Here is a 19,113-nt window from a genome sequence, read left to right as displayed (position 1 = left end):
TATCTCAAATCCTACCAAAGTTGTTGACGTTGTGCAGCTGGACTGGTTACATGGCCCCAGGAAAGCCCTCAGCTATAAGAGAATACGGTACTTCTGTATTATCTGGGCGTCCGATTTTTTGATTGTATGCCTTAACTTAAGGCATACAATCAGATGCGATAGGCCCGATTTTTTCAGAAAAATCGGGTCGATCGCATCGCATGCAACCAAATCGCATGCGATGCGATGGACCCGATTTTTACATTGGATCCAATGTTAAAAAGTCCCTGAGACCCGATTTTACAATGTATCCAATGTTAAATGCCCCCCAGACCCCATTTTTTATTGTATACCCACCCTGTTCATACCCCCACTATCCAAGTGGGCATGGAGTTGATTTTATATAGTGTGACGCGGAATACATGTTAAGTAATCCGCGTCCCCTCACTGCGCTCGCCACGCTTCGGGCTCGGCGGCTCGCTGCGCTCACCACACTATATAGAATCAACTCCATGCCCACTTGGCTAGTGGGGGTATGAACAGGGTGAGATCATAAAATATACACCATGTAGCCCAGAACACTTGGCGATGCTAGGGGTATGTAACTGTTATGTGATGTCCACTACCTCAAAAGCCCTCTTCTGGTTATGGTGGATCCAGAATTATTTATTTATTGACAGTTATTTGTATAGCTCCAGCCTATTCTGCTGTGCAATCAGTAATACAATTAGACTGGTTAAAACGTGCAGAAAGAGGTAAGAGGGCACTGCTCACTTACGATCGGTAAGCAAAGATTGCTCACATTGGCAGACACATTAAAGTGAAAGGAATATTCGGTACCATACCGGGTCCACAACGGAACTTCAATTTAAAAACTGCACTACCACCTAGTTAAGAGTTTTACTGAGGCGATCGGGGCTGCAGATGATTCCACAATAGACGTAGGATGGCCATCGACCATCGATGTGACCAATGTAAAATACTTTTACCATCTATGGGGAGAACCACATAGTTTCCCACCATGGATGATAAAGAATCATATATATTGTTTTCCTTTAAGGAACAGGGTACGGAGCTTAGCTCTGCCCTCAGATGCTGCTGTGGAGCCCCGCCCCAGGCTCTAAATGGCCCATAGCCATGTGTATAGGAAAGCAGGGTTAACCTTAGGTGGTCGAAACTATCCCATTCAACTGGATGCATGACATCGACGTTATCCATCCCTACAATAGACAAACTTCAAAACAATATTTAAATTGTCAGTGAAGGGTCGGAGCTTCACCATAATGGTAACACAGGTTTCCTAAGGCAAAGTTAGGGAAGACAGAAACCACTTGTGAAGCAAAAGGACAAAAGTTGGTGAAACGCGCCAGTCAAACTATCACCTTTCACTGTGCGATTCAGAGAACTAATTACAAGTCAGAATCTCCTGAATCTTACTCCGTCAGCCCCTTCTTGGGCAAGGGATGTAAGAATGCTGAAATATACAACTTAACGGAGCAGCTCTTGATTTCCGATTAAAGGGGTGGATGATCTCAGCTTTAAATGCGGACATACGGTAACTGCTATCAGTCTAGCTAACCAACTTCAGCTCCGAACCATAGTATATGACAATGCTACAAAACATCCATAAATTAGCTGACAATAAAATCACTTTATCATCACTAACTACCAGTCCAGAAGGAGGAGATTCTCTAGAAACACATGCTTTTGTCTGGACCCGAAGCCAACTACCCTGACAAACTGCTCTTCAAGAAGTTACATGGGCAGCTATATCCTGTTATTGTGTGCGTACAAAATCCCAGCACTGAGAATATAGACAGTCAACATCCTGATGGATTCCGGCAAGCATATAAGCCTTACCCCTACCGCACAACTCCGATAGCTTAACCCTAACACCACCCCTTCCCACAGTCTAAACTTAACTGTCCCTACCCAAAGCCTAACCCCTGCACTCCCCACAGCGGGTGTGGTATAGCTCACAGACAATGTCAGTTAATAGGTCAACACCAAAAGATAGACATGCATTAGTTAGACATTGACAAAAGTTAGACATGCATTAGTTATACAATGACAAAAGTTAGACATGCATTAGGGTACTTGTGTAGTTTCCTGGCGGCAGGCTAAGCTACGTTGTCAGTGTAGCCCAACGGCTGCCTAGCGTAGTCAGCGTAGTATCCCCGCGGCAGCCCTGCGTAGTCACCGTACTGTCCCCGGGAGCTGCAGCTCTGACCCCGGCGTCCCTGGCAAGCCTAGTGAGCTCCTCTCACACAGCACCGGTAACCGCCAGATCCTGTGCACTGGCGGACCCACAAGCGTCTCAGACACTTGTGTGTCTCAGTAATTCTTGCGTCAGGGTACGGCAACCCTGCCTGCGTCCGCTTCAGGGAGACAGACAGGGTTAGGGGTTCGGTAGCATGTGCATCTCCTGCACAAAGGGGGGGGGGGGGGGGGGGGTTGCGGTGCGCAAGTGCGTGTCATGCACAATAAAAGGAGGCATTTGCCAGTGCTCCATGCTCCATACTGGCAAATGCCTTCATTTCAAACCCCCACTATCCACGTCTGACCGAAGCGTGGAGTGCGTAGCAAGCCCCGAGAGGGGTTACGGTACACATCCTCCCGACCTGTTCACGAGCCTAGCGAGGGGACGCGGATTACTTGACTTGTATTCCGCGTCCGCTCGCCACGCTTCAGGCTGGCGTGGATAGTGGGGGTGTTTTAGGAACAGATTCACACCTCTCATGTCAGGCAGGTTAAAATGGCCAATGGTTCCCACACAATGTAATAATCACTGACTGACTACGCTAACTACGTAAGCTCCGGCTAGTCGCAAATGGGCAGGAACACAACGCTGATACTGACAGGGACGCTGACTACGCTGATTCTGACAGGGACGCTGACTACGCTGGCCGCGGGAACACTACGCTGATTCTGACAGGGACGCTACGCTGACTACGTAACTGCTGCTGTGAAACTACACTAGTACCTGCATTAGTTAGACAATGACAACAGTTAGACATGCATTAGACATTGAAAAAAGTTAGACATACATTAGTTAGACAATTACAAAAGTTAGACATGCATTAGTTAGACATTGACAAAAGTTAGACATGCATTAATTAGACATTGACAAAAGTTAGACATGCATTAGACAGCAGACTTTTTTAAACCGACTTGTACACACTTTACGATCCCAGTGGGCATGAAGGAACAATAGAATTTTAGGTACTTATGTATTATCTGGACTCCCATGTTAAATGCACCCCATTTTTTCATACCCCTACTATCCAACTACGCATGGAGTTGATTTTATATAGTGTGGCGAGCGCAGCGAGCCACCGTGCCCGAAGCGTGGTGAGCGCAGCGAGCCCCGCGAGGGGACACGGTCTCATAAGAAAAACGGGAGTCCAGATATTACATAAGTACCGAATTTTACTTGTGTCGTTATTTTGTCAATGTCTAACTAATGCATGTCTGTCTTCTGTCAATGTCTAATACATGTCTAACTTTTGTCAATGTCTAATACATGTCTAACTTTTGTCAATGTCTAACTTACATGTCTAACCTATGGTGTCGGCCTATTGACTGACTAACGAGACCTGTGTGTTGCTGGCTTATGATCCACAGATACTTTGTGCGGGAACCGAGTACATGGTCTTTAGGCCTGATTCACAGCTGTGAATTAGTACACTGCGAACATGGGAAAATATGCTTATGCTGTAGCCTCCCGGGAAACATACTGAGACACCCGCGCAAATCTCAGCGCTTATGTACAAAGACGCAGCAGTCTGTCACAGACCTTTTGATTTACCCTATGGTCGCACAGCGCGGTTATAGGATGATGCCAGAGTCCTTTCGACTGCACATGGTACAGCAGCTGCAGGCTGAAATGCCCAGAAAATGACCAGTACACACTAGAGTCACTGCACGGTTGTTGGCGTCCGCAAACCGTCCCTTACTGTCAATCACTTGGCAGGTAAATCCTTTCCATGTACACAGCCAGAGGACCATTGCGGTAAATGTAACTGAGATAAATGGTTATTTTGCATAAACATCCATTCGCTGACCATCGAATGATTTTACAAGCGCTCGCAGATCTAAGACACCTCTGTGGTGTCTTAGATCTGTAGGTGCCCTGTATGGGAAGCAGGCGTGCAGCTGACAACCGCTGCCGTCAGCTGCCTGCCCCCCGCTTGTGCGTCAGGGATGCTCAGCAGTTTGGGCATTCCCACGGGCACAACCCATCGCCACTGCCCCACGCCTGCACTTCTAGGAGTGAACGGGACGGCAAGCAAGCAGTTTGCCGAGCCCGCTCATACCAAGCATCTGCACATGCCCATATATACGCAAATGCACGGGGGAGCGAACAAAATAATCCCCTTAGTCCCATTGTTTTGGCTAGCTGAAAAAAATTGGACCAATTGAATACCCCCCATACCATCTCTGAATCAGGCTTTACCACAACCCAGTTAGGATTTGAACACCTTGTTGCAAATCCACAGGTATATTTTGGATTTATGTGTTGGTTTACCACAACCCACAACTTCAGTAGAAGCATGGAGAATAACAACCAAATTTAAAAAAATTACATTCAAAGTATTGCGGAGATGTACTTAGCATAGGAGAGAGATAAAGTGGGTCGAGACAAAGTACCAACCAATCGGCCGCTAAATGTCATTTTTCAAACACAGCCTGTAACATATTAAACAGTTAGGAACTAATTTGTTAGTACTTTATCTCCCATCCACATTATCGCTCTCCCAGGCTTAGCACATCTGCCTGTAGTATTTTATCAACTATTCCATTTATCTAAAGAAACATGTGACAACAGATTACCTGTAAAACTACTGTTCATCTCAGGAGCCTCATCCTCATAGTAAGTGTCGGTGAGCACTATACCAGCATTTTGCATATCATTGTAAGACTTTGTCCGTTTAGGGGTTGACAGCCTGGCGCCGGGTAGAGGGTTGTGCAATGCATCACCGGAAGTTACTTTCCCACCGACGGGCTGGCTTGGAGGCTTCGGCGTCCCATAATAGTTACCTAGGCAACGGAAGCAAATTTGCATGTTAAAAAAAACACGGATATATTTGGGAGTCATTCATTTCCATTGGCAGATATTATACTATTAGATTTCCAGACATGAGCGAGGAAGGAGAGGGTGGTGGTGCTGGCATTGGTGGGGGGTGGGGGGCTGATGGTTTCTTTGTGCTTTCTGGGTTACTCGAGCTGAATTTACTGGGAGAATTGAGAAGTGCATTGTTGAAGATCATTCATTCCAGAGATTTAAAACAAAAGGCAGCTGGGGCTGAATCGCTAAACTTCATCTTGCTGCGAATTTCAATTAGCGGGCCTCGTCCAAGTGTGCTTTCGTACAATGTGATGTCAGGCTTGGAGCGGACCCGACAGAAAATATAAAATTCATTATCCCTTTCACTCGGGCAGCGAAGAAAGGAAAGAATGACCCACATTGTCACGCTGGACTCACTTCTGTTAGAACTCAGGGTTTTGGGCGGGTTTGTTTTATTTTTCTGTGCACAAACGTAGAATGAGGGACCTGTGGGCCCAGATTAGTCACTGAGGAAGTGGAGGCAGCTGCCCAGGGTCGCGCCTGCGTCACAAAAAACTTTTCAATTCAAATGAACCACTTGAGGTTTTTGTGAGCGATTTTATTTCAACGTCTTTGTAAAAGGAAAAGGGTTGGGAGGTAGCGCCGGAATGGGTTCTAGCCGGGCAAATGATGGCATTTACAGAGATTCCTCATTTTCTCCCACTCCCGTTTCATTTTATGACTTCATTCAGAAATAAAAGTAATATTTTATTATTAATATTTTTTTTAATAATGTATACATATATAAATCTATCTGTGTGTGTAAATATAATATAATATTGGTGCCTGAACTATATTAGTTTGTCACACGCGTTTGCGCAACCAACGCATTGCAGTCGCGGCACTCCGTCTGACGTACACGTTAACTGTGGCATGCAAACGCTGTCACCAGAGAAAACAGGACTCTCTCTGTGTGTGTACACAGCAGCACATATGGTGGCACGGATGGTGTATTGGCTAGCAATACTGTCTCACAGCGCTGAGGTCACAGGTTCGATTCCCACCATGGTCCTAACTGTGTGGAGTTTGTATATTCTCCCCGTGCTTGCCTGGGTTTCCTCTGGGTACTCCAGGTTAGGTAAAAAGCGTCGACCGTCGGGATACCGTCTGTCAGTATATCGACATCATAATACTGACTGACAGTCTAACGACAGGGAGGGGAGCGCAAAAAAGCCCCTTGCGATCGAACTGTCGGGATTCTGATGTCGGTATACTGACTGTTGGGATCCTGACTTTTGGTGAGTCATCTGGCACCAAGGAACTTCGGTTTCCTCCCACAACCCAAAAATATACCGGTAGGTTAATTGGCTCCTAACAAAACTAACCCTGTGTGTGCGTGTACATGTGGTAGGGAATATAGATTGTAAGCTCCACTGGGGCAGGGACTGATGTGAATGTTTAAATATTCTCTGTACACTGCACTATATAAATAACTGGTAATAATAATTACACACACACACACTACACACGCATATAGTGTTATAGGTGCGATAAATACATGAAAAAAAATTATGAATTGCCTTTTAAATGATTGCCGCTTTTCACAGAGATTATGCCTGCTTAGGGAACCAGTACCCGATACCCTTTATTGCGTTAAACTAATGGAATCAATCAGGGAAAGATGGAGAACAAATCTAAAGATCGAAAAAACTAGTGCAACTTCCAATGTGAGCAATCTAAAAGGGGTGTACACACGGAGCGATCCTTCTAAGCGATTTTGACTACATAGTCAAAATTGCTTAGAAGGTTAGTAAAGATCTCTGTCAAGGTGACAAATCTCCCTATAATATCGCTTAGTAAAAAAAAGTTGCCAGGCAAGAATATTTTGACTAGATCGCTGGCTGTCTAGTCAAAATCGCTGCTATTCACTGCTGAGGGAGAAATTCACTAGGCAATCTGCAATGAATACCAACCCAGTATGTTAATTCTAGCATAGTCAAAATTGCCCATAGACAAAATCGCTTAGTCAAAATCGCTAATGCATTTAGTCAAATCACTGTTGCATCTAGTCAAATCACTTAATCAAAATCGCTTAAAGTCGCTCACTAGCAAAAATCACTCCGTGTGTACACCCCTTAAGACTATCGTTACTTAGACAAAATTGCTTAGTCAAAATCTCCAGTGCATCTAGTCAAAATCTCTCGCAAAATTGCTTATGCAAAATTGTCAATTAGCCAATATCTCAAGTGTGGGAGGGGGTGTGGGGGGGGGGTGGGGGTGGGGGGTTTATTAAAGTTGGAGATAGATAAACTGATGAGAGTTATCAGCTTCTGTCATTTTCAATTATCTCAATGTGGGATAGATGTATGAAGCAGTGATAAGGGAGAAGTGGCCCATAGCAACTGATCAGAAACAAATCAGCTGATTGGTTGCCATGGGCCACTTCTCCTCTGGTTCACTTCTCCTCCCTTATCACTGCTTCACACATCTTCCCCCACTGTGTTTCCATGAATCTCCCCCTCCCACTTTCAACTGGACATTCCTCTGCATTAACATAGGGGTCATTTAAATTGTGCTCCAGCCATTCAGTTTCCAACTGTCATGTGTTCAGTTCCTAATTGTCCTTTGTTTAAAAAAAAATGACAGTTGGATGCTGATTGGCTGGAGCGACATTTACCACAAGCTACGAGTTTAACCAAACACTAGTTCTGCCACTCATTGATAAATGGGCCCTATAGTTTTCTAAGCAGGTGTGACATGTATTATACAGTACTATGATACTATGAGCTAAACGGCAACGCATGACTATTATGCTGTGAACACGCCGGTATTGCCAGGGCACTGCACCGATATGTGGCACGGTGATGTTCATCAAAAATCGGTTTTAAGTTGATTGTATCATTATCAGACATGAGAACATATGATAAAACAAGACTTCTGTGCCTGTGTGTGTGGGTTATTTTCTCACTGCACTAAGAATCTCCACCGGCGTCACACGGAGTCACTGGGAATACTGGCTGTGAGCTCTACGCTCTGTTGTCCTGTTCACGACACTGAGCGTAAGTGCTGAGTCTCTGTGATATAAACACTGATGTACACAGTGAGCGCTGCAGACAGCACTGACAGATCGCATCAGGGTTCTGTGACAGGAACGCAGCGGCTCGCATTGCCTGCTATGTGCTACAGTATGTAACAGTGATCTGCCACTAGCCTTACACAAACAATGCCTAATCCCATCCATGTATTCTGAATATCAGCAGCAAATAAATCCAAAGCAGATTTATTGTCACAGTGTCTAAAGGTATGTCAATGACATGAAGACGATGTATTAAGGCATATTGTTTTTACTGCAGAACAGGTTTACATAGCTCCTGGTGAATGCAGCATAGATAATGAGCAGGCGTGTAACCAGCCGTGAATATGTACGTGACGCTTGGTCACGCACATCGGTGAGCCATGTCTGACGGGGTCTGATGGCCAAACAGCTGGAACAGAAATGTACGCAGGAACTCTAATATCACCAAGTGTGTGCCCTCAAAACAGCCACACCCGATACGAAATCCACAGGCTCATTGTGGCACGGTATACATTACAGCTATCTGCCTAGGCAGTGATTTTCAAACGTTTTTAACTTGCGGCACACTAAATAAGATTTTAAAATTGCCAAGGCACACCATGAGATCCCCACAGGAAAAAAACAAACCAATTGGCTCCCATATAAAAAAATAAATCACACTGGTCCCCACAGGTAACAAAAACAAAATACATTGGCCCTTTACATGAAAAGAAGAGACCAGTAAATAACAGATGAACTGTTGGTGGCTGAAAACTGGTTTGGGCATCTCTAGATCTGGGGGCACAGTTGAGAACAGCTCAAGGCACACTAGTGTGGGCTGGTTTAAACTAACTGCACTGACAAGCGCAGGCTTATAGCAACCGCCGGGGCTATTCAATTGCAGCCTGTGATATGCCTGCTCGCTGCTTTTAATGCAGATTTCTACCTGAACAGAAAACTGTGCAAGTGTGGCTTTTAGTCCTTATCGTAGATTCAGCAAGGATATTAGTCCAAACCTCTGAGAACTTATCCCGGAATCTATGTATAAGAGACCCGCTTCGCTTGCCATGCTTCGGGCACGGTGCCTCAATACGCTGTGAGCGGCGCTGGCAGTTTTAGCGGATATCTTGAGTATCTCTCTCACAGCAACGTTGGCACTCAACGGTTTAAAGAGGGGAGTCATATTCAGTGAAATGAGACCCCCCCACCTTATAATTCTCAACAGACAGTGGCCCCATACACTACACAACACATAAAATCCAGAGATGGGAGGTCATAATGTCCAAATTCCCCCCATATGCTCTTCAGTAAAGTCTTTTGGAGCGGTATGCTTCCAGATTTTAAAAATAGTATATATATCGGAGGACTACCCGTATTATTTCTATACGTTTCATGCATTTCAAACCAACAACTGCATAAATATGTATAGAATCCTGCATATTGCTGTCCTAGAATGAGAGAAAATCAAGAAACTGCACAGTATGGGATAAATTTACTAAGGCTTCTAAAAATAAATAGAGGTGATGTTCCCATAGCAACCAATCCGATTCTATCATTCCTCTGTTGCTATTGGCAACATCCCCTCTTTTTATTTTTAGACGCTTTAGTTTAAATGTATCCCCTAGATCTCTGTGGCACTTCTAAAGAATGGTCCTGATTCAGAGATGGATGCTGTGCGGATGTCTCAGCAGCTGAGCGTTTTTCTATTGCACTGTGCATACGTCGCAGTCATGCTTTGCAGCGAATGTGACTGATGGTGAATGCTGGGGTGATAGGTAGTGATAGGTAGTGAGCATTTGTGGGAGGCAACAGGGATGGTCCAAAACTGCAGGCATACAACAGCTGGTTCATGCTGGTGTCTGAGCCTGCGACTGAAAATGTATGCGACTTTGTCGCAACAGACATTATATTAGTCTTGCTTTCTTGTCATTCATTTAAAATAACCGGCTGTTCTGGTGATTTTGGTGACTTCTGCTTTTCCATAACAGGAGGTGTAAGCAAACTAATAATAGTTTCTGAAAACTCAAACTTTTTTTTTTAAGTATAAACTGTATTGGAACCATATAAACAAATGACAGATACAGTATGGTTGTTGGAATATGAATATTGTGAAAAAAAAGGGCATGAAAAAGCCACAGAACTCAAGGGGGCTAATGACAATCAACGGGTCAACAAAACAAAACAATAACACAATGACATACAGTAGAACTACTTTTACCTCAGTTATCCTTAGCACTAAACCAGGCCCGCTTACAGGAAAACACAAGCTTAATAAGCCCTAAGCACCGCAGCAGCCTAATTGAAAGGTGGTACCCCATGTCTATTTCTCTCTGAATCTGTCATCTCCCAGCTGTTAGATACAGGTGATTAGGGAGTGTGCGTCGTGTCACCCCAGCGCCTGTTCGCTGTGATAGAACACTCTATGCCAGTGATGGCGAACCTTGACACTCCAGCTGTTGTTGAACTACACATATCAGCATGCCCTGCATCAGTTTTAGCATGGCCAAATAGCAAAACTGTAGCAGGGCATGCTGGGATGTGTAGTTCAACAACATCCGGAGTGCATAAATCCTAACATTCAGAGGAAAGTCCAGAAACAGAGCCTTGTGTCTAGATTCTATGGGTACTGGTTATCTCCAACTGCAGACTACCCAGAACAACATCTGATTCAGGTGCACATTGCTGTGTGACAACCGCACAGCAACGCGCACTTGTATTATAGTGGATAGGGGAACTCAGAGTAACCCAAGGGCTTGTAAAATATTAAAGCACTATTCAGAATCCATTCATTCACCCAGAGGTTCCATATAATGATCCACTTTTGGCTTAACCAACTGATGGGCGAAACCTGTCCAAACAGGAACCAGATCACAGCGATCGTACCAAAGTTAAAGACTGGTTTTTGTGTGTCCAGAATTGCACCTGTTATCACTACATAACTGCCCAAAAATGAGTCTCAGTGGATGTAATCTGGGTACATAGTCTACGCATGGAAAGAAAAAACCACCAGGACAAAATTTAATAAAAAAAAAATGTCCGCACAGTTGATGCATACACATTCACTCCAGCCAATACGTTTGCCTACATCTCTGAATCCGGCCTAACGTCATTGAAATGAATGACAAACCATGTAAAAACACTAATAAACCCCGGGTCGCAGTGCGCTTTATGTATGAAGTATAATAATATGACTTCTTTATTGCAGATGCTTATTTCCTAATGATTGTTCTACAAAGAACCCTTAGACTGAAGCAGAGAAATCCGTCTGCAGACATCAGAAACTTGCTAGCGTTTGCTATTCAGAAGCTGCCTTGAGGAAACTCTGGTTGCCAGGCAACCGGAGCCGAGACCCCAGAGATGGCAGCTGGAGCAGAGATTGATTCAGACAAAAGTGCGCGGCAGAGAGGGGGCTGCAGCATCTACTTTGTCCTGCAATCGATACTAACTTCCTTATTTAGAATGAAACCAAAAATTGTTCTATTTTTAAACCGTCCTGGAACAATTCATCGCATGTGAATAGAATTCAATAACGCTCAATATAATGTACGAGAGGTTTGCAATTAGCTTAAATTGCTGTGGCCCATACCATGTAGATTATGGTCAGAGGAACTCAGACCAGAAGAAAGAGAACACGTAACATATCAGTATAAAGAACAACACAACCAAGCTGCAGCACGGAAGTGTTCCAACAGGCAATTGTTCTAGGTTTAAAATAAACCTTTGTAAATTTGGAGGCTACTTTAATTGCATGGATGTGATTTGGAACCTGAGGATAGCATAATGTGTGTAGTAACTTTGTATACTTATAAAAAACTGACAATCCGTCAAAGCTAGGCGAGGTATATTGTAAATTGTAGAGCTATAAAGGGTTTTATTTACACACACATGGAGATTTGCTGAAGCGCAGAGCGCTCAGCGATGTGTCAGCGCTATGTGTGCTGAGCGATCGGTCATGGACAGTGTTCTCCAGTGAGAACACTGGCCCTGCCCAGTGATATTGCCCATCTCTGTAGCTTCCTATGGAGAATGCAGTATACTGCGTTACTGAAGAAACTGCATGAGAAATCAATGGTTTCTCTACAAACACTTGTTTTGTAGTTTGAGCGATAACCTCTTTATCATTAAACACGGTGTTATCACTGCTCTGTAAATATACCTCATTGTGGGCAGTAGTCAAAAGGGCCACAATAACAATATTGATGTTCATAATTTTGACGCCACAATGTTGACAGGCAATGTGTCAGAATGTCACTATTACGATTAAGATGAGGGGGGGGGGGGGGGTAGGGTTAGGCTGTGGAGAGAGGGTGTAGGGATAGGCTGTGGGAGAAAGGGTGTAGGGCAGTGGTGGGGAACCTCAGGCCCGGGGGCCGTATGCGGCCCTCGTAGCCGGTCTGAGTGGCCCTCCTACCCACCCGGTGGCTTTTCCGGGAGTCAAGTACAGGGGACTTCTTGCGAGAGGTCGGTAGTTCTTGCGAGATTCCTCTTAATTAACAGCAACCAGAGACTGTCAGTCCTATTCAGCGGCATAAAAGAAATTTTTACATATGGCCCCCGAAGGATTTTTCCACCATACAATTGGCCCTTGGCACAAAAAAGGTTCCCCACCCCTGGTGTAGGGTTAGGCTGTGGGAGAGAGGGTGTAGGGTTAGGCTGCATGGAGGGGGAGGGGGCTAGGGTTATGCTGCAGGGGGAGGTTAGGGTTAGGTTGCACTTTGTGTGATTAGCGGTGTGACCTAGAAGTGGTGATCATATTACTGCTAAGACCATTAGGAGCAGGTAAGTCACAGCTGGCCCAACAGGAATGATATGTCAACTCTATAAAGTTTCAGAATTCGAAAGTGAGAGATTTTGGGAGAGTTTTACCATTTTTTTAAAGCGGCAATCATTTTCACTGAAAAACCAGGTTGATTTACAGAGTAAATGATTGCCGCTTTAAAAAAAAAGGGAAAACTCTCCCAAAATGTCTCACTTTCTGATTCTCACACCTGATTACATTTGGCCCTTAATGTCTACATTCTCAACATTATGACTTGACAAATGATACACAACCCCCCCATTACATACGTTACACAGGGAAATATCAGCTATGTCACTCACAGATAAAACACACAATAGATACGCTGTGAGCCTACTCCATACTACACACGCTACCATATGGCTCGGATTCAAACGCGTATAGCCTACTAACATGGAGCGCACACTTATCAAGGCAACGCTATATATATTGAGGTAAGAAATAGGCAGCACGGAGTACAGAGATGAGCTGAAATCATGATGTTTGTAGTGTTAAACTTCTAGAAGAACCAGGAGGATAAAATCCCCAGTGGGCAGCTGATGCCATGCATTTGCCAGGGGCGGTTATATTTGGCCAGATGCATACCCAGCAATAATTCAGTGATACATCAGCGGTGCAATTCCTAATTTCCTGTTTGTGCCAAGCTGTCAGTCAATAACTGGAAGTGGTGACGGCTGGAGAATAACAAGACAAACACTGACTGCAGGTATATTGGAAAACACAGCGCAGCATTGAGAGGTTCTAAAGTCAGCTACAGCCGATGGTAGAGAGCGAGTTATCGGCCTCGTACCCCAGTGATGTTACTAGGGAACGGACAGGCTGAATTCTCATAAGTAATAACATCTGCCACTGCATGCAGGTGCTGTACACAGCAATACTCGGGCAAGACTCGATCAAACAATTACTGTAGGTCACAGAACAAAACCTGTAACTCAGCAACTAACCCAGAGTTAGCATTAGACATAGTGTTGTGCCTGGAACTTTATGGACCTATAAGAAGCTATAATTTGTGCTGTTGCTATGGGACACTGAAGCTTAGTGGGCCCGCCTCTAGGTCTAACTCATCTGCACCCAGGACAGAAAATTGACTAGTAGCTTCTAAAAAGTTTTGCTAAAAACTGTGGTGCATAATGTGCACTGGGGCACTACAATGTGGCATAATGTGTATAGGGAGCACTACAATGAGTTGCAAGCAGGATAGGGGCATCCAAATTTCAGCACTAATACCTTTGGTGCAACCTGTATCTATAAGTAATTATCAAGCCAAATGGTATAAAATTTATTTACACTGAGCTGCACTAGTACTACCTGACTGGGAGAACCGGACCCAGATCTTATTCTTTCAGCAAGGGCTTCCTGATCTATGAATTTGTCCTAATGACATCACAGCAATGTCACGTAATAATGAGGAAGTGCAGGACATCTCCTCATGATCCTAGTTGGAGAAAGGACCTGTAAAGTCACAATTATGTGACACAGCACAATAGGGGCAGAAGCAAAAACCGAACATGGGAGTGCATATGGCGGCTATCTAGTTACAAAAAGCAATAGATGGTGGTATGGATAGTGACAGTGTGAGGCCACCAGCTTTGCTTCTCTCCCTGGGCTAGAAAGGTCCTTACTGCAACTTGGATCTAGCAAGTACCATCTCCTCATACTACACACCGTATGAATGAACCTCTCCAGAGGTTGTGGGCATCAGGAATCATTGATGTCACACTCTCTACAATGTTGATGTCACTGTTGAACATTTGAGTGAGTTATTGGTAAGGCTAGTGTGACTATACGCATAGTATAATGGAAGAACATGCAGTTGTTTCTTTGAAAAAAGTGTCATAATTACAAATTTGCACCTATTAAAAAATCTCAGACTCAAAATGGCCGACTGTCTATTCTGAGGCGGGTTCCATTTTGGGAGGGATCTCTCTCTTCCGCAATGCTGCTCCCCAGGCTGGCAGCTCCTCTTTTCCTGCACTGACAGCAGTGTGGCTGCCCTGGACAGTTGTCTACACAGTACCCGCAAGGTCGAAAAGCAACACATCTCCTCCAAACCAGACCAGGGTCTACAAGCACTGTGACTACACCACTGCATTGAGCCTTCACATACTCTACGTATCACTAAACTTCTTGGTAGTGAATTCCTGTTTCATAAGTTAATATCGGGGTGTTAGAATGGTGAGCCCAAGTGGTATTCTAAAGTAGGCCAAATATAATAATGCAACATCTGTCAATGTCGACACTGTGAATGTCAACATCCAGACCATGATAACATTGTTGACAGGATAACAGAACACCTTTCCACCTGTGCCAACAACTAATTGACAAAGAAGACCAGGTAAAGCGTGCATTGTGATACCTGGGGTGTGACCAAACCAGGATATAACCACTACACCTGGTAGTTCCTTATAGAGGCAAAGGAGTCTGGGAAAATTGTCAGCATGCAATGATCTTGTCAAATCTACAATCAAATAATTAAGCTTGCAAGTCTGGCAGTGGTCATTGATTTTTAGAGATTGGAAAGGTATCTAGGGGCACATTTAAATGAAAAATCTCTGATTTATGCCTGGAATTTTGTAATTAGATAGTGCTCTATAATTTGAATACAGTTGGGGGAAAACTTTGGAAAGTTGTGACCAGCTACTAAAGTTTCCAGGCCCAACCTGGAAACTTTGTTCCCACCCCTCCCCATCTTTTAGTGTCTTGAACTGTTGAACATCTTATAATTTTATTGACTCCTTCTTCCACCGCTGTTTGTTCCCCTCCTAAGCCTACCAATGACTGACATATTGAACCCTCTGATTCTAGGAGTTTAAGGTGTCCATACACCTGCGGACTCAAACCCCCAATCCCGCAACAAACCAGCATTGCCTTTCCCACCACCAACTTGCAGCAATGATTGCCGATCCGTCAGGGGATTGGGTGTAGTAAGTTCAAAAAGTCCAGATTCTGCAATAGCTGCTGGGACCGGTATTTTTTACACATGTTTAATATCCCCAATCCCACCAACGCAACTGTAAGGGGATCGGAGCATTGCTCCAACACTATGCTGGTGTATGGTCACCTTTACTCCCAATTTAGACAGATGCTAGAGAGCCACTTTGTATTGCCATGAAGGTTGGAGGGAGAAGTTGCAGGTCATTTTTGGATACATAATGAATAAATTAACAATGACATTTGACATACCTTCATATGTTCCAACTTCAAGTAAAGTTCCGCTCTGTTCTAGCGCCAGAAACTCCTGTACGCTCAGAAATCTGTAGTCCACCCCAGGGACTTCCCCTTCTCTAGGTGTTCGTGTTGTGCCTGCAACAAAACAATTAAAATGACAGCATTAAAATACCAGAAAACATCATATATTTCTTAAATAAACCAAAAACATACTTAATATGCTAAACAGAAAACCCGAACCCTGTCACGTCCCTAGACCAAAAGGTAGACTCCCTGCCACTCTGCAATTGTTATAATGCCAGCTGTCCGGCCATGCTGGTACTTATAGTTACACAACAGCTGTTGAGCCGCAGGTTCTGTAAGCCTGTCAATACCCGCAGGAGCAGTGATCTCTGTGGAGGAGTAAATCCGCATATAATCAATGTCTGCGAGCGAAACAGTCAGCTCAAGATATTATTTCACCCATAAAAGTATATATTTACACACAACCAAGAGCTCTTACCCTTTCACTACGGTATACTCTGCACTACTACAGTCACAGACTGTGGGGTCAGATGACCGAACATCTGCCTAAAACAGACAGCCAGAGGGAGGGGACAAATGACCCCACAGCTGCCGGCGTCAGATGACACTTCCTAGCTGTACTGCCCTTAGCAAGAGGGGAATAGCTGAGACCCTCTGACAGGCAGTGTTGGTATTGCGACTTAAGTGACAATGATTAGAAATGTAACACCCTTAGACATTTGTAAAGGGCGTTTAAAAGGCTTATTTGGAACATGTTCCTTAGAGGTGGTGGCCCGTCCTCTGGCAGCAGAGAGGTCAGCCGTCCATGTATTTCACCCGGAAAAGTGCAAAACCTTTCCCTGCCCTATCAACAACCCTCAACAAGAGAGTTACGGATGACAGTGAAAAGAAATGTAGTTATTACCAGTTATTTATATAGCGCACACATATTCCGCGGAGCTTTACAGAGAATATTTGAACATTCCCTGCCCCAGTGGACCTTACAATCTATATTCCCTACCACATGTACACACGCACACACATTCATTCTAGGGTTCATTTTGTTGGGAGCCAATTAACCCACCAGTATATTTTTGGAATGTGGGAGGAAACAGGGGTACCCAGAGGAAACCCACGCAAGCACGGGGAGAACATACAAACTCCACACATTTAGGCCCATGGTGGGAGTCGAACCCATAACTCCAGTGCTGTGAGACTGTAATGCCAACCATTACACCATCCGTGCTGCCAATAAAGAAGAAAACTGTTGCATATTTTATATATATAAAAATCAAAAATGATCCATTTCACAGGGGTATTTTTGACTATATTTCCAACAACAACAAAAAATGATACATACTGTACAGGTACTAAGGAGCTGATTTATCAAATGAGTTCTACCTTACGCAAGGAGTTTTTTAAAACTTGTTGCGTGTGATAAATGGTGCCAGCCAATCAGTGCCCAGCTGTCTTTTTTCAAACACAGGACAGTTATGTAGGGTACACACTAGAACGACCACGATGGTCACACGATTGGAGAACACAATCTGCACACGATCGGTACCCAATCCAATGTAGATTATAAATCTTTAGTGCAGCAGGTAAAATCTCCAAAGCGACCAAACAACCGTATCGTATCGGAATCGCATTGAAAACGTGAACAATTCTGCTCTTTTTACATACAATCGGTAGTTAGACACATCGAAATTGGGGGGAATTGAGCCCAAATCGTTCGGTTGTGTACCCAGCATAAGGATCTGATTGGCTGAAGCACAATTTATCATCTGCAACATTCCCCGCGTATGGTAAACCCCATTGATAAATTATCCCTTAAATAATTATAAACAGTAATAGCAGCAAGACAGAGCACACATTATTAAACAACTCCTACCTAAGTCATCATTAGCCCAAAGAAATCAATATTCTAATATGTAAACCAATCAGCTCCTGCCTGACATTTTTCAAACACTGTCTCTAACATGGCAGGTAGGAGCTGATTGGCTGGCTAGCAGTCAAAATGATCGACATGAGTTTTTCCCGTTTTCTTTTTGTTCTGAATGTCATCAAAGTCGACATGGACACTTTCTAGTGTGCTGCGTTCGGCACACTATTTCATTCTCCCACCACGCCGTAGTGGATGGTAGGGCATGAAATACCGCCTGTCGGCACATGTCGGCGCCAAAAAAACTGTGAAAAACGCATGTTGACCTTTTGACTGTTGACCTTCTCATTGTTGAGCTAACGTTTGTGTCGACCTTCGCCATGGCGACCTATTTCATGACCTAGGCCAGGTTGACCTTCAGTGGTCAACACAATGCATTTCGACATAAATATGGTTGACCTAATGAATATATTCCATCTATGGCCAGTACACTGTACTTCAGGAAGGTGCTGAAAACATACTTTGAATGATCTATTAAAAACTTGGGAGAATGTGTTTATTTCATACCTATTGCTATACACTTTACTATTGGGAATGGCATAAAATAAAACAAAACATCATAGTAGGCAGGGCAGGTTCACTATGCAAATAAATGACATTCTGGGATTCTGGGTCATTAATACCTCTTTCCAATATAGGGTGACCGGTTCATAAAACAAACCGGGAATCTTATCTATATGAGGATCTACTGTATCTCACTGACATTCCCTAGATAACAGAAACGGATCTGAGCAAGTATTTAAAGCACCATGGGAAAGAAGGAACCGAACAGCCAAGGATAAGGAAGGAGGTGTGAAGGCTCCTTCCCCCCACTGAATAAAGTGACAAGCTGTTTGCTGGACACACGCTCGGCAGATGGCAAAATCAAAGGGTTTCTCTAAGCCGTCTGGATGTGTACGATGATTACAAACCTCACTTAAAACAAACCCACAATGTTTGCTTTCTGGAGGAAGCAAAGCAAAATACACTTTGCATAACGACGAGAAATGGCGGCGTTTAGAAAGAGTTTAACGGAACATTAGACAAAAGCTTTAAAAAAATCGAAATCAAAATGAAATAGAATTTTATAGCGACATCCATTTTTACTAACACAAGAACTCTCCCGCATCTGAAAGACGCTT

The 19,113-nt window shown here is 44.0% G+C and overlaps 1 protein-coding gene across 6 annotated transcripts in view; it reads right to left on the bottom strand.

Annotated features, from left to right (window-relative positions):
* Positions 1-19,113, bottom strand: part of MAGI1 (membrane associated guanylate kinase, WW and PDZ domain containing 1) — a 413,627-nt gene that overhangs the window by 104,077 nt on the left and 290,437 nt on the right. For all 6 annotated transcript variants that reach the window (XM_083156031.1, XM_083156033.1, XM_083156032.1 and 3 more), the window contains 2 exons: positions 16,063-16,182; positions 4,813-5,019 (listed from right to left, as the gene is read on the bottom strand). In XM_083156031.1, coding sequence (XP_083012157.1) covers positions 4,813-5,019; positions 16,063-16,182 — 327 coding nt within the window. The remainder of the gene's footprint in view (positions 1-4,812; positions 5,020-16,062; positions 16,183-19,113) is intronic.

Source organism: Crinia signifera, chromosome 8, assembly GCF_055691185.1.
Source record: "Crinia signifera chromosome 8, ASM5569118v1, whole genome shotgun sequence".
Classification (NCBI taxonomy): Eukaryota; Metazoa; Chordata; class Amphibia; order Anura; family Myobatrachidae; genus Crinia; species Crinia signifera.
The sequence above is the reverse complement of the archived record's forward strand: the minus strand, read 5'-3'. Positions and strand labels throughout refer to the sequence as shown.